Raw genomic sequence first — 13,447 nt, 5'->3', positions numbered from 1 at the left:
ACTTGCGTGAATTGACCATATGTGTCTTTCATACAGTTGCTTGCAACTCTCAAGGCTCTTGAGAAGACGACGGATGGTGTTGGGATTTGAAATGATGAAAGTTTTAACCTTAATATCAATGTTCTTCTTAGTAACTCTTTTGGCATATTAGTTTCATAAACTCAAGGTCGCTCATGCTCCCATTTTTCAAAACTTGTAAATCAAGTTGTGGGAGAGTATTAAAAAAAAAAAAAAAAAAAAAAAAACAGTTTACCCAAGAGACTAATGATTTGCACATTCTAACCCCTCGTGTCAGTGAGCACACGGAATGAAGGCGGCAGCCCGGAGGAGTGAAATACTCCATGGATAGGGTCATTCCAACAGCCTCCTCTGGAGCCAGAGGGTCCGAGGGGAGCCCCTCGGTTCCGGCACTGTCAGCGAGCGCATCGCAGACGCTCCGGGGGGAATTGGAGAGAGATAGGGAGGGAATGACATCACTCGCCGCTTCTACACCAACTATTGTGAAAGTTTGGACCATCATGCGCCCACTCCCTTTTTCAGGGAAGAAGAGCCAGACAGAAAATGTTTGTAAGTGTCAGGGATCCAATAAGTGATAATTTAAAGCTAGCAGACTTGAGCCCGCTGAAAGAGCTGTATCAGTGTACAGTATTTTTTTTAGATGTTTTACATTATTGTATCACTATTTTCTTTCTTACTGTTCAATTAATGAGAAGCAGGTAATCTAAATAACTTCTTATGATGTGTGTCATATCATGATGTAGTTGGAAATACGTGGTCCTAGAGAGCAGGAAGAATAATAAGACTAATATTATTCATAGAATAATTTCTATGATTATGCATTTTCCACTGGTGTAAAAATTCATGGAAGCAAAAAATAAGTCCATCACATATCATGTTTAAATGACAAATTAAAAACACGTTGATTTACATACAAAAATAGTACTGATGGTTCCTAAAAGACCAATTTTAAAATGTATAAAAACAATGTATATTAATATTTTTAAGTAACAGGAAAGCTGTCTGATGTGTAAATGAGAATGACAGCAGAAACTCACAGTGCTAAGCTTGCTTGAGGTAATGATGATGCGTCGCTCATGCAGCATGCTGGCATAGAGGTGCAACATGTTGTTTACATCCACTGCGACAAAGTACTCCGTTAAATTTCTCTAAAAAGAAGGATAAATATGGTTGATTTAGAGCAATTAAGGTATTTGGACACCAAATCACACTTAATGTATAAATGACATTGCATTTAATTAAATATTTTGTTTTTCATGTTTTTTTCATATTTTGATTTGTTTCATATTTTGCTTTACATTTTGTTTGATGTTTTGTTTCACATTCGTTTTTTATTGTTTTGTTTTCCATTTTGTTTTGCTTCATGTTTTATGTTTTTGTTTAATGTCTTGTTATATTTTGTATTGGTTCACATTTTTTTAAGCTTTTTATATTTTTTGTTGTTTCATGTTTTGTTGTAAGGTTATGTTTTTATCTTTTGTTTCATGGTTTATGTTTTTTAATGTTTTGTTTTATATTTGTTTAGTTTAATGTTTTGTTTTGCTCAAAATCACTTGATTTGATATGTAATGCAATGACATTCATTTATTAAGTGTGGCTTAAATTTGTGGCCACTGTATTTGTGACTGGGTTAAACATACTCACATTTTCAGGTATGGTGGGGAGTCCATTAATATCAGGAGCTATGAAGTATGAATGCTGAAGAAAACAGACAAGAAAAGATTACAGTTAAGGTCAAAATTACACAAGCTTACATTACATAAGATTCTAAATACACAAGTATTTAGAATTTACAGACCCTCTAACTTACTCTCTGTTCCACAACCAATAAATAAACTGCAATCAGCCTGAACTCTGTCTGCGCTTGTTAACATCATACATCCAGACAACAGATACATGAAGTCAACAAACGCCGATCCCCTGTGGACACTACCGGAGGAGGCTCCCCGCATCGGAGAGAAAGTCTTTATTAAGGTACAAAAGCCAACTGCTCTGTTCTGATAGTATCAGAGGGGTCTGCCAGGCGTACGTTTGAACAGACGAGCAAGTTTAATGTCTGGATCAAAGAGGCTCCGAAGCAAAGATCCCACGCTGCCTGCTAACTTTAGCACTTTTGTTTGCCTGTGTGGCGCGCTCCACTCTTTCCCAAGGCTGGGTCGCGATTCGTCATGCGTAAAGAATACCCATCTGTTGCTCAACACATAGGTTTAACTTTCGCTGCCTTTGCATATAATCCACAAACAAATTCCAGCGGATCTAGCATCCTCTTATACTCCAAGATGCTTTCAAATATTCATCTTGGATGAACCAATCGAACTAAGTGCTGTGCAATGTCACAAACAATTTATCTGTGTGTCCAAAGCACTTTTGCTATAATCATACAAATATAAACAATTTGAAGATATCAATAAAGCAGACTGACCAAGTTCTCTTCTTCATGTGCTGACATGTGTTTATTTTCCCATACCAAGCAGCTGACTGCCCTCCGTGTTGTGGACTGCAGTTCCAGCTGGTGGTGGCCAACACTTTGCAGCCGTGTTTATAAAAATCACACATTATCAGAGTGCTTGTTATCACCGTGCTCTGCCTGATGCTCCCTGTAGTGTGATCAGAATCCCAGACCCTGCACCCAACACCACTCCCCAACACACACACACACACAAACGTCAGATTTAAACATTACTGCCCACACAGTGCAGATGAAAACCTCTCCTATCACCAAGACCTTCTTCCCAAATTCCAATAGTGAACAAACATTTCATGTTGCCAATCATTTTAACTTCAGAGAAGTTAAAGCAGAACATGATGGTGATTAATGAACCCACCACCTGCTGGGAGACGGTACAGACAATTCCAAGAAACCCCTTTGGATGACCTGATGGGCTTTTAGATTGTAAGCTAAGGTCAATTTGTTGATTACTAATCCTGAGTAACATCAAGCTTTATAACTAATGATGTGAACAAAGTCAACTTTGATGCTGTTATATATATATACACACACATATATATATATATTTATATATATACATATATATATATATACATATTTATATATATATATATATACATATATATATATATATATATATATATATATATATATATATACATATATATATATATATATATATATATATACATATACATATATATATATATATACATATATATATATACATATATATATATATACATATATATATATACATATATTTATATATATATATATATATATATACATATATATATATATATACATATATATATATATACATATATATATATATATACATATATATATATATAACTATATATATCTAAATTAGGCTTTGGTTAAATTATACATTTCTGTGTCATTGCTACATCTAAACATCTAACAAACATCTAATAAATGTAAAGCATATATATATATATACATATATATATATATATATATATACATATACATATATACACACATATATATATATATATACATATATACATACATATACATATATATATACATATACATATACATATATATATATATATATATATATATATATACATACAGTACAGACCAAATGTTTGGACACATCTTCTCATTCAAAGAGTTTTCTTTATTTTCATGACTATGTCACACTGAAGGCATCAAGGGCTATTTGACCAAGAAGGAGAGTGATGGGGTGCTGCGCCAGATGACCTGGCCTCCACAGTCACCGGACCTGAACCCAATCGAGATGGTTTAGGGGTGAGCTGGACCGCAGACAGAAGGAAAAAGGGCCAACAAGTGCTAAGCATCTCTCGGGGAACTCCTTCAAGACTGTTGGAAGACCATTTCAGGTGACTACCTCTTGAAGCTCATCAAGAGAATGCCAAGAGTGTGCAAAGCAGTAATCAAAGCAAAAGGTGGCTACTTTGAAGAACCTAGAATATGACATATTTTCAGTTGTTTCACACTTTTTTGTTATGTATATAATTCCATATATAATTCCACATGTGTTAATTCATAGTTTTGATGCCTTCAGTGTGAATCTACAATTTTCATAGTCATGAAAATAAAGAAAACTCTGAATGAGAAGGTGTGTCCAAACTTTTGGTCTGTACTGTATATATATAGAAGTTTCTTCTGCTCATCAAGCCTGCATTTATTTGATCAAAAATACAGAAAAAAAGTAATATTGTGATATATTATTACAATTTAAAATAATTGTTTTTAAATGTATTATACTTTAAATGATCATTTATTTCTGTGATGCAAAGCTGAATTTTTAGGATCATTATCACACGATCCTTTAGAAATCATTCTAATATGATGATTCATTGGAAATTGGAAACAGTTCTGCTGCTTAATATTTTTTCAGAACATGTGATACTTTTTTAGGATATTTTGATGAATAAAAAGTAAAAAAAAATAAAAAGAAAAAAAAAGAAGCTATGTTTTTAAAATATAAATATTTTGTAATAACAATATACACTACTGGTCAGTAATTTGGGGTCAGTACATTTTTTTTCTTTCTTTTTTTAAATAAAATCAATACTTTTATTCAGCAAGGATGTGTTAAATTGATAAAAAGTGATAGTAAAGAAAATATATTATTAGAATATATATTATTAGAATTGTTTTTTTTATTTTGAATAAATGCAGTTCTTTTTAACCTTTTATTCATCAAATATATTAGACAGCAGAACTGTTTCCAACACTCATAATAAATCAGAATATTAGAATGATTTCTAAAGGATCATGTGATAGACTGGATGTTACATGTGACACTGAAGGCTGGAGTAATGATGCTGAAAATTCAGCTTTGCATCACAGGAAAAAATTATTTTTTAAAAGTATATTCAAATAGAAAACTATTATTTTAAGTTGTAATAATATTTCACAATATTACAGTTTTTTCTGTATTTTTGATCAAATAAAATGCAGAAGAAACTTTTCAAAAACATTAAAAATAGTAATGTTTCCAAACTTTTGGTCTGTACTGTGTATATATATATCTATATGTATAGATACAGATATAGATATATATTTAGATATAGATATATTATTACAAATTCCAATAGGAACAACCTACTAAATTACAGTCAGAAAATAATATTAAAGAGTAATAGTAAAGTATTACAGCTTGAAAAAAACACTGGATGTTTCAATGCAATGTTCTTGAACAGATATTCAGTGGTGCAGTGTTTATTAATTTTTTGTCCATATTTAAATAAAAAGTTAAATGTAGGCTAATGGGCAGGGCATCAAGGAGATTTCTTCAGCATAATTGCCTTTTGCTTTTAATAAAAAAATAAAAAGAATTGATATTTGAAAAAATACAGCCATGTGGAAGAGCATGAAACAAGACCCAGGATGGGGTTTTTTGCCATATTTTTTAAAAAGAAGAGCTGGTTTATTTGGCAAAATTGGAGAGCTGTCTCCCATGCGATTAAGGCAAACGCTCCAAATTTCAGAACTGCCCCGTTCTCTCTCTCTTTCTTTTCATCCCTCTCCCTTCAGCACACTCACTCACCGACTGTCTGCTTCCTGGATCTTGCACTACTTGCCCATTGGCAAAATGCAAGTAGTTGCTCTTGCAAAAATGAAGGAAGAATATAGACAGATTAGATGGAGAAATCAGACAGACAGACATACACATAGACAGATTGTAAAAAAAAATAAAAAAAAAGTAAAATAAAAAACTGATATAGACTGCAAAATATTGGCAGATGCATAGAATGAGACACAGAGTCAAATATAAAAATGATAGACAGAAAGAACAACAGAATAAAAGATAGAAAGATAGAAATGATAAATAAAATGACAGACAGATAGGCATAATGATATATAGAAAGATCTGGTGGTCCCACTTCTGTTTCTAAACAAGGCGTCAGCCCTCCCGAGCACCTACCACACTCAGATTTACTGGCGTATACGGCTTTGGCAAGGGGTGGTTATGCAGCGTTTCCAACATGTCGTTCAAGTCGTCTTCCTGTGAGGACAAAAAAGACAAATTTGAAAAACCAACAAATGAAAAAAAAAAAAAGAAAAAAAAAAAAAGCACAACCAAAGGAGTACGAAAGGAAAACAACGGCAAATGCAAAGCGATTCCTGGATTTAAAGCGCTCAGTGTAGAAGAGAAATATATCAGACTGACACACATTTAACGAGCGATCCTGAGGTTAAGAGACGGTGGGCTAGGCTGCGGCAGACGCTTATTATTCCGGGGATGATTTATGGCGAACATTGGCTGTTCGTAATTAACCAAAGGTCCTTCCTCAGAGAGGGCGGCTTTAAGAAGCCATTGGAGAAAAGCTTCGCCTCAAAACAGGCCTCAGGATTATAACGCTGAGCTTTTACGAGCTTTTATGACAAGAGTGCAATTTACCCTCTCAAACTTGCTGGAGAATAGCAATGCCGCTGCTGTTAAAACGGTCTGACATAGAATAGTAAGGCACATATTTAGATTGCCCTTTCCTTGTAAGCAAGATCCTAGATTAGCTAAGCGGCCAGAGCTCACAGCTTGTATGGTGTGTGTTTGTACATATGTGTGTGTGCGAGCCGCTGTTACGAGAGCCTGGATGCTCACACGCATGGTCAGTAACACAGCCTGAGGAAACACTTCATTTACCCTCGCCATAAACCTTCAGCGCTCTTGTCCTTCTTCGTCAGTCAACATCGCTTCACACGGAAACGGACAAGTCAACCCAATCATGCTTACTCGCTCAAACAATTCATTTATGCGTACTAGTGATGCTTTTGTAGGACAGTTAGTAAGAGGGGAAAAAATTGTAAAAGGTTATTTTAGCATAAGTTTATCTTCATTTTGTTTATAGTTTTTATTTGTATAGTTTCCTTTTTCATTTCAGTTCAATTGTAGTAAACTTGTTGTTTTTGTAATTTTAATAGTTTTATACGTGCCTATAAAATTGTTATTAATTTTTTCTGTCAGTTTTACTTTTAGTTACTTTAGTACATCAAGTTAAACTAAATTAAAATGAGAAATGTCTTCAAATAAAATTTAATAAATACATATCTTTATGGTTTATGGTTTCGGTTTCAGATTTGTATAATAATGCTTCTGCAAACCATTTCAAGTAAAAGAAAGTCAATAAATTAATACGTATCTTATTCTTTTAAAATATAATGGTTTTATTTTTGAAACACCAGCAAAAATAGTTCTATATTGTCATATTCAATGCAAACGCAAATTCTATGAATTTGCTCTGGGTTTAACAAATGTATGTAAATTGTTCATGAAATTAAATCTTAATTTAACAACAACAATTTACTTAATGATTTTATGAATTAATAACACTAATCTTTTGTGCCCACTTTTCGTGAATAAGGCTCATTTTGGTTATTAATTATCCTATATTAGTTATCGTATTTAAAGAAAATTTTGGTTTAAATTGTATGGATTTTTTTTTTTAAATAGAAGTATAAATCTTTAATTGTGGGCAAATAATTTGTAAAAACTTTATTTAAATATTTGCATTTAATGCAAATGTCTGTATAAACAGCACCCCCCATTCTATATAAAATAATAATAATAATAATAATAATAATAATGTCACAATTGTGTAAATGTGAAAGTGTAAATCTTTCTTAAATCGAATCTTACATAAACGGTTGCATTAAATGCAAATTTTTGTCCAGTTGTTTTCTAAGGTCATTTTTACACAAATTATTGCACTGTTCAACACCTGTTCTACAGGCTTTATTTGTAAAAAAAAAAAAATTGTTATTATATTAATAAATATTATATAAAATAATAAAAAAAATATTATAATAAATATTTATTAAAATAATATCATATATTTTATGTACTGTCTAAGTAGTACTTATTCACACATGCAGCACTTCTTTTCCCAAAAGAAAACTTTCTGAATTGCTGTTCTACCATCTGTTGACCACTATAGTCTCATAAACAAAGCTTAATGCTTTGAAAGTTACACTGAATAAGCATCTGTTAAATGCCTTCAATGAAAGCCATAAAGAGAATGTATTTTACATAATGATAAACATGAAATTTGAAGAACGAGGGGAAACGAGGGGAGTTTAAAAAAAGGCATATTTTTGGTACTGGTCGATGAAACAGATCATCTAACAAATTAATTCCTGACCCCTGTGACTCCCAGTGTACTTAGCCCGTGATTTGTTTGTGTAGAGGAGGCTTAGACTTCCTCCCATTTCTTTCAGCGGCTCCGTTACACATAACAGAACGATAACCGACTGATAGAGAAACCTCAGTTAGACTTTCTCTTACACGCTGGCTCCAGACTCTGTTTTTCATTTGATGTTAGCTTAATATTTTCACTACCTTTACCTAATTCTAACTTTTCAGTCGTATCTTACTACTGTGAAACTTTCAGAAAGAAATTTGGCACAGAGTATTTCCTGACAATTTGTTTTCCCATATATCACAAGGACTGATTTCCTGTTCGATGCTCGGTCTGTTAAATGTCACCAACACTGCAAAGCAAAGCGCAACCAACCAACTGTGCCTGATTCGCTGAGATGGATTATAGATATTTTTTTTTTTCCTTTGTCCTTGCACAAAACAAAACCCTCGATTTTTGCTTTGCAGTGGCAGTTTTGGACACAAGCTGGATGGCAGGAACACTGGTAGTTTCGAGACATTATTCACTATTCGTGACATTAGCCGTTTGCTCAATAGGGGGTCTGGCACGGTGCAATCAGCCACATGAAAAAGTGACCTCACAAAGAAAAATGTATTTTACAATTACAAATATTAACAGTTCTCCATAAATTAATTTTCAGATACTGTTTGATCTGTTCACATACTGAAATTTTAACTCTTATGAAAAGAAACTAAAGATGTTTCTTAACTCTCTTAATTTGAAGGCTTCCTCCTTGAATTTGAATTTCCTTCCTTCCTTGAAGGCTAATGTTTTGGTAAGTATTGGATTAAATTAGATGTGATCATTTAAGAATGGTTTTAAGAATGATTTGAAATAGTGTAGCATATAATGCAAGTCTGTGTAAATCTAAAAACCATTCCTGCATTAATTGCAAGAATTTAATGCATATTTCTGTGCACAACATAAAACCATTTTCAGAAATGTGCAACTTTAACTTAAGCCAAAGTTTTAAAAAGACTGCAAGGAAGCATTATTGCATTAAATGCAATAATGAGTGTACAATGGTTTATTAAAACATTTAATAAAGGAGTGCATTTGATGCAAAGTTCTGTGTAAATCTTTTCAAAGTCATTATGTATAGAATTTTTGCTCACTAAACACAAGACTTCAACTTAGCTGCTGTTTTAAAAAGCCTGTAAGCCTATCATTAAAGATGTTCTTTAAATACAATGTATTTAAAAATTGCTAATTTCTTTGTTAACCTTTCATTAACCTATTCTTGCATGTTATTTTGGCCTTTTTCCCCCACTAGCAGTATTTAAAAAAATTTATTTAAGAGCAGTTTTATGAATGATTTTACATTCAGTATAGCATATATACCGAATAGCACAAATTCAAATAAATCTTCGAAAACATTCTTCGTAAATTGCTGTATTTAATGCACTTCTTGTGTAGATCGCAAAACCATTATCAGAAATGCACAACTTTAACTTAGCTGGTGTTTTAAAAACTCTACATCAAATCCGATGATGTGTACAATTGTTCATAAAACAGTTTCTCTTAAATAATCACACTTTATTTTTTAAAGAATCAGATTTAATACACATTTCTGTGTAAATCTTGTGTACTGTGTAAATCTTTGCTACTGTAACTGTGCTCATTTTTGACATGTGAAGACATGTTGAAGACTTCCCTTAACTTACCTGGTGTTTTGACAAGTAGTCTGCAAGGGTATTTAGCAGCTTATAATAAATCTCAAACCATGGGAGATAGCTGTCAAAAAAAAGAGAGAGAGAGAAAAAAAAGTGCATTGAACAATTATTTATTAAAATACTTAACAAGAAAAAGCTATAAACAACACTGTAGCCCCATTCAAAAGGGCGGACCTCATTCTTCACAAATACACCACAGCCGATTCTTCCTCACCTTGACTTTTAACATTGACGGGCTTTAGACTTCTTTTAGCTCTTTTGGCTACAGTGAACCTTATTACCACATTCTTGCTACTCGCTGACACTTGCATTTTAAACATTCCCGCCACGGAGCGGGCTCAATAAAAGTATTTGGTTTCTTCAACAAAAACACGACTGGACCACTGTAGCCTGTAATAAATCAGAGATGGGATGTTTTACAAGCATGCTGCGTCCAGCTGCACAACCTGAACCTCACTGTTATACATTAAGTCACTACATATGTCACCATTTTTTTCCTCCTTAAAATTAATCTCTCTTAATAATGAATTTCTAAAATTACATTTCCAAGCAGGAGTACAGAAATAATTCACACCTATTAACTAATCACACAATGACTAGCCAAGAGTATCTGCAACATTGTGTGTGTTGCTGCCTGACAGAATCTTGGCAAAGTTGACAGGCCTTTAAAAAAAATGGAACGCCGCCAATGTGTTGTTTTGGCTTGAAGGTTGTAAGAACACACACCATTTATTTTGTTATGCAATCTAGTGAAAAAACGCAGCCTGTTAGTGGGCTCTGACTTTTTCTATCCCGGTATGTAGGCATGATTACAACATGCATTTCGACTCGGTCTGAAATCTCACACTTAACCGAAAGCAATTACATCAGCTATTCTTTTTCAGAGCTTCGACTTCTGTTTGGCAATAATGCTTGATTACCTTAATTGGCAAAGACAGAGCAAAAGAAGAAGCTTGAATTAATAGATGCTGCAATTTTTGAAAAAGAAAAAGCAGACAAGCTTTCATATCATCTGATCCCAGTTAAACCACAGAGCACAATACTTTTTTTCCCCATTTTTATCCTTCCATGGGTCAGTGAGCTCTCCAGCAGACTGGAATTAACGGACAACAAAAAAAACACAACTAAGTGTATCTAATGCAAATTTTCATATTGTCAAATCTGTAGAAAGGGGCCAGTGGCACGGCATTCCCAGGAACGTGCGCTCAAGTGTGAGAGTTTCAAATCTGGGTGACCATTAACCTAAAACAATCATCTCTTAACATGCCAATATTTTGACATGCATGACGACGTTCGCAAACCAGGTCACACTATTCCGAATTAAATGTGTCTATGCAAATTTCTAGACGGACAAGAAAAATAATCCATGGTCTGCTTGTTTTGGTTAGCATGACGTGTTGTTTGAAATATCGTAATCGACCGACACCTTGCTCAAGCTGCATTGCACAACAAAGAAAAATCATTATCCATCTCTCTCTCACTCACTCTGTTTAAAATACAAGGCTCCTGGATGCTAATCCTTCATTTTTAACATGTGAAGGAGATTTAAACAGGAGCCTCTCCTTGTCAGAAAGGCACGGCAGGCCTTGGAGAGCACAAACATTCATTTTACTCTTAAATGAGAGCTTTTTTTTTTTTTTTTTTAAGTCAAATAGATCACTGCTCTATAAGCAGCAGATTTGCGTTTATGAAGACATCAAGGGAAGAATACCTTTTGCAAAATCCTGGATTAATTTTTTTAAGTCAAAGCAGAAGCACACAATATTTTCTTCTTGCGTTAACTTTTTATTTTCTTTTTTTACCCCAGCCCGATCTCTTCACAGCTAGTAAGTAAAAATGTGTTTGTATTCTGCAAATCCTCTGATAGAGGAACATTCATCATGCTGAACTGTGCTGAGACGAGCCAATCTCAACGGCCCTTTTAGGTTCTCTAGCGCCATGTGTATTCAGAGAGTAAACCAACTTATCTGTGGCTTACTTGCAATCCCTAACAAACTCGAGCTCCTTACTTCAACAGCCAGAATCATCAGATAAAATTGAGCAATTGGTTTGATAGCTGGAAAACACTGACTGACCACCAATGAATGGGAGAATGTGCAGCTCAAGACTTGATTAGAAAAGATGTGTTAGTATGTTCGAGAATTAGGTGTGAACTACTTGCGTACTACTTCTAGTTTCAAACTTCCAAATTCCACTATAAATCAGTCTAAAGTCATATTATGCATTTATTTTCAAGTTTTAAACTAAAAAAAAAATTATTTTTATAAGCTTGTACGATCTAATTGGCCCTTAAATCAACAAGCATCCTAAATCATTGGAGGTATTTAGGAGCTTTAAAAGAAAGTCAGCTTGCACCTTGTATCCTTCCCAGGATGAGAAACGATTACACGAAGACTTTTCCTGAGTTTTATGTTCAGCAGAGGGAAAGAAATATCACTAAATGGCCACTCCGCTGTCTGAGGAAGACGCCAAGTTGGGTCTCAGGCAGCAAATAAAACGGGCGAGAGGGAGAGAGAGGGTCTATTTCATCTGGGGGTCTCGCATATGTCCGAAGGCTATGTGCTCGGAGTGTCCGAGCGCCGAATGGGTGGAGAGGGTGGGGTAAAACGGAACGCTTGTGCTTTTGAAGTGGTTTGGCCTGAAGGAACCATGGCCTATTTGGCCTGGGCCAAAGCTGCAAAGCTACAAAGGGCTGTCCACATAAATCTGTCCCTCTCATTAGGCAACTTCCTTGTGTAAGCTTAGGTGACAATTTTATGGTCCCAGCACTTCAACAATCCCAAGGACACAAACTGTTTTAATTACTTTTCTTTTATATTCTGGTAGAGAGTGCAATTGTGTGTGAATAAGAAAAAAGTCTCCCCTTATAAAAAAACAATTACTTATACATCAATGTATAGGTTTCATAATATCTAAAAGATCAATAGAAAAATATATTTAATTAATTGAATTTATAAGTCAAACTCCACACTTAATATTGTGTGTATATATATATATAAATTCCTATCCTCTGTTCTTTTGCAAAAAGGCAGAAAAACAAAACTTCCTTCAGGTCTTTTGTGACATTTGTCCATGTTCTTTCCACATAGATGACATAAACAATAGAAGTCTAAGGTCTTAAAGAAAATACAAGGACCAAAACTTTGAATGCATTTCTTATTATGAATGAAGGAAGTCATGCAAACTACTCAGAATGCATAATGAATTTTATACATCATATGTCAAATGAATTAGCATGTAAAACTCAGTGAAAGGGACAGGGGAGACTCTTGCTAATTGGCAGCAGGGCTTCATGCATAATTATTGGTTAACCGTCTCCGGCATGCCTCCGTGTCTGAATAACGAGGAGAGAGAGAAACACGCACACACACACACACACACACACACACACACACACAAAGGGCATCCTGGCCGGGGTGGGAGGAGGAGAGATCTCGACAGGAGCTCATCATGACAATGATAAACCTGCGATTGTCCATCAATACCATGTAGACGGAGGGAGAAAAATGTGATATGTCCCAGATGAGCTGCTCTGAATTACTAAATGTATTTGTATTATTAAATACACCGGTTTATCGTTTATGTAACACAGTCTTCTATCTCTAGCTTTCTAATCTCAGTGGAACAGCTCATTCTGAATATAT

At 34.2% G+C, this 13,447-nt stretch overlaps 1 protein-coding gene across 3 annotated transcripts in view; it reads right to left on the bottom strand.

Annotated features, from left to right (window-relative positions):
- dennd1b (DENN/MADD domain containing 1B) overlaps positions 1–13,447 on the bottom strand; it is a 90,008-nt gene that overhangs the window by 34,386 nt on the left and 42,175 nt on the right. For 2 of the 3 annotated variants that reach the window (XM_059544103.1, XM_059544101.1), the window contains 5 exons: positions 9,795–9,864; positions 5,898–5,978; positions 5,520–5,579; positions 1,663–1,716; positions 1,056–1,166 (listed from right to left, as the gene is read on the bottom strand). In XM_059544103.1, coding sequence (XP_059400086.1) covers positions 1,056–1,166; positions 1,663–1,716; positions 5,520–5,579; positions 5,898–5,978; positions 9,795–9,864 — 376 coding nt within the window. The remainder of the gene's footprint in view (positions 1–1,055; positions 1,167–1,662; positions 1,717–5,519; positions 5,580–5,897; positions 5,979–9,794; positions 9,865–13,447) is intronic. The other variant, XM_059544102.1, reaches the window with a different exon arrangement.

This window comes from Carassius carassius, chromosome 48 (assembly GCF_963082965.1).
Source record: "Carassius carassius chromosome 48, fCarCar2.1, whole genome shotgun sequence".
Taxonomy (NCBI): domain Eukaryota; kingdom Metazoa; phylum Chordata; class Actinopteri; order Cypriniformes; family Cyprinidae; genus Carassius; species Carassius carassius.
The sequence above is the reverse complement of the archived record's forward strand: the minus strand, read 5'-3'. Positions and strand labels throughout refer to the sequence as shown.